Genomic DNA, 2,507 nt, shown 5'->3' on the forward strand with positions numbered 1-2,507 from the left:
CTCGCTGTGTGCCGTATGACGGAAAAAAAGTATAGAAAAAGACATAGTGTTACTCAAATTTAGCCTCGTCTTTTGATAATCCCGTTTATCTGACCAAGAGGAAAGTCTGTAGGAGTAAGAGGCGAGGCGATGGTTTTGAGGTAAAGCACAAATTGAGTTACTTTGTTCGATAGGGTATCGGACCAAACAGGTAAACGTTGCCAGAGGAAGGGGAGAAAAAGAGAGCTTAGGCGTGTAATACCTCTTCTGAGAGAAAGGCGACAGATTTTGAGATTGTACACACATTGAGTTACTTAATTTGATAACGTGTCTGACAAGATGGGTAAAAGTCTATGTGCATGAGAGGAGAGCTGACGCTGTTGTGGACAGTTTCCTTAGTACAACAGTAGAACCCAGCGAAGAGAAGGGACTGGCTGGTCTGGTTTGTCTCCTACCAAGTTTTCAAATTAGAAATTTCTGTTTTGACAGTTTTTTGTTGCCACAGTTTGCCAGCAGCGTGCCCCACCAACGTCTTTAGCCAAGGCTGAAGATATTTAAGTTAACAGCCGAGAGAAGAAAAATTGTTTTGTCTCTTTGGCTACTTCACGTCATGTCGTTCTTTGATTGTTTTCCTGAACAGAAAGAGAGAGATTTGGAGCTCGCAGCGCGCATTGGTCAGACTCTCTTGTCTAAGAACAAAGACCTTTCTTCACGCACTGAGACGCTAGAGGAGCAGCTCGTCAATGCCAATGACAAAGTGAGTTGTTGTTTGTTTGTTTGCTTGTTTGTGTGTTAATTTTTGAATGTGTATGTGTGTGTTAGTGAGTGTGTGTGTCTGTTTGTGTGTGTGTGTTTATGTGTGTGTGTGTGTGTGTGTGTGTGTGTGTGTGTGTGTGTGTGTGTGTGTATATGAGTGAGTGAGTGATTGGGTGGGTGTGTTTCTTTCTGTTAAACTTTCTATTCTTGAAAAATAAAAGTTTCCACTGATGTGAACCTAATCGAGATATTCCCTGATGCCAGCATGTTTCTGAGCATGCGTGCGTGTGTGTGTGTGTGTGTCTGTGTGTGTGTGTGTGTGTGTGTGTGTGTGTGTGTGTTTGTGTGTGTGTGTGTGTGCATGTGTGCATGTGTACCTCTGTGTGCGCGCGTACACGTATGTGGGTAAGAGTATGTCATGTGCATGCATGTAAAAAAGAGTGGACTCAAATGAAAGGAAATGATTGAAATGTTTGACAAAGACAAAAAAGACCTTTGCAATCTCCTTGAAGTCCTGGTTATGGCGTTCTTCATTTCACAAAGTCATGAAAAGGCTCAATTCTCTATCTATGATTAAACACTCCAGGTAAATTTATGGTGGTGAGGTGAAAGTGATCCATCAGACGCAATTCTTTTTAAAATATTTTTTCTTAGCCCAGTATCGCTTTCGGACATTTATGGTGTTAGTGCAGTTTTATCTCAAGGACACCTTATTTTCAATATATACAACCCTGTTGCCTTCTTTACACTTTTATCTTCCTTTAGATTTATGTCTTCCTTTTGGTTTATATCTTCCTTTTCAGACATATTAAGTTGCTGCTTTACACAACTGTATTTATGGCTATACAAATAATGTTTTTTTTATATATAGATCTATGTGTTTGAGCAAAGTTCTATTTTTGTCTTTGCTTTTAGCACACCATTCTCTTTGTCTGATTTACAGGGTGCTTTTTGCAGTGAAAGCTCTTTCTTTCTTTCTTTCTTTCTTTCTTTCTTTCTTTCTTTCTTTCTCTCTCTCTTTCTTTCTTTCTTTTCCTTCTTTCTTTCTGTCTTTCTTTCCTTCCTTCCTTCTTTCTTTCTTTCTGTCTTTCTTTCTTTCTTTCTTTTTTTCTTTCTTTCTTTCTTTCCTTGCATCTGTGATGTAACGATAAGGCTGTTTGGTGTCTTTCTTTCTCTTTCTTTCTCTCTCTTTCTTTCTTTCTTTTCCTTCTTTGTTTCTGTCTTTCTTTCCTTCCTTCCTTCTTTCTTTCTTTCTGTCTTTCTTTCTTTCTTTCTTTCTTTCCTGGCATCTGTGATGTAACCATAAGGCTGTTTGATGTTTCACGCAAAAGATGTGAGTTCTATTCCGACGTGGGGAAATTTTTTAAAGGAGTATCTCTGTCTGTTTCCTGGGATGCTGTATTTCTTTCAGCCTTATTTGGCCCTGGGGTGGAAACAGCCTGCCTCCTTACTGATCTATACTGTGTTGATTAGGACGTAAAACATGTACAGTTAGTTACATTTTTATTTTCTGTCTTAAGACTTTGATTGTTTGATTGATGCACTCCGTCATTTGTTTGTTTGTTTTGTTTGTCCATAGGTAAGCCAGCTGCGCCATGACTTGTCTATGAAAGATGAGCTTTTGCGCATCTACAATGAGGACTTGGAGTTGGAGAACAATGGACACACTACTCCCACGTAGGTGGACTCTCTCTATGTCTGTCTGTTTGTCTGTCTGTCTGTCTGTCTGTCTTTATGTCTGTCTGTCTGTCTGTCTGTCTGTCTGTCTGTCT

General features: G+C 39.5%; 1 protein-coding gene across 2 annotated transcripts in view; it reads left to right on the plus strand.

Annotated features, from left to right (window-relative positions):
* LOC101863557 overlaps positions 1-2,507 on the plus strand; it is a 35,645-nt gene that overhangs the window by 17,446 nt on the left and 15,692 nt on the right. For both annotated transcript variants that reach the window (XM_005111796.3, XM_035973310.1), the window contains one exon: positions 2,315-2,412. In XM_005111796.3, coding sequence (XP_005111853.1) covers positions 2,315-2,412 — 98 coding nt within the window. The remainder of the gene's footprint in view (positions 1-2,314; positions 2,413-2,507) is intronic.

This window comes from Aplysia californica, unplaced genomic scaffold (genome assembly GCF_000002075.1).
Source record: "Aplysia californica isolate F4 #8 unplaced genomic scaffold, AplCal3.0 scaffold01124, whole genome shotgun sequence".
NCBI lineage: Eukaryota > Metazoa > Mollusca > Gastropoda > Aplysiida > Aplysiidae > Aplysia > Aplysia californica.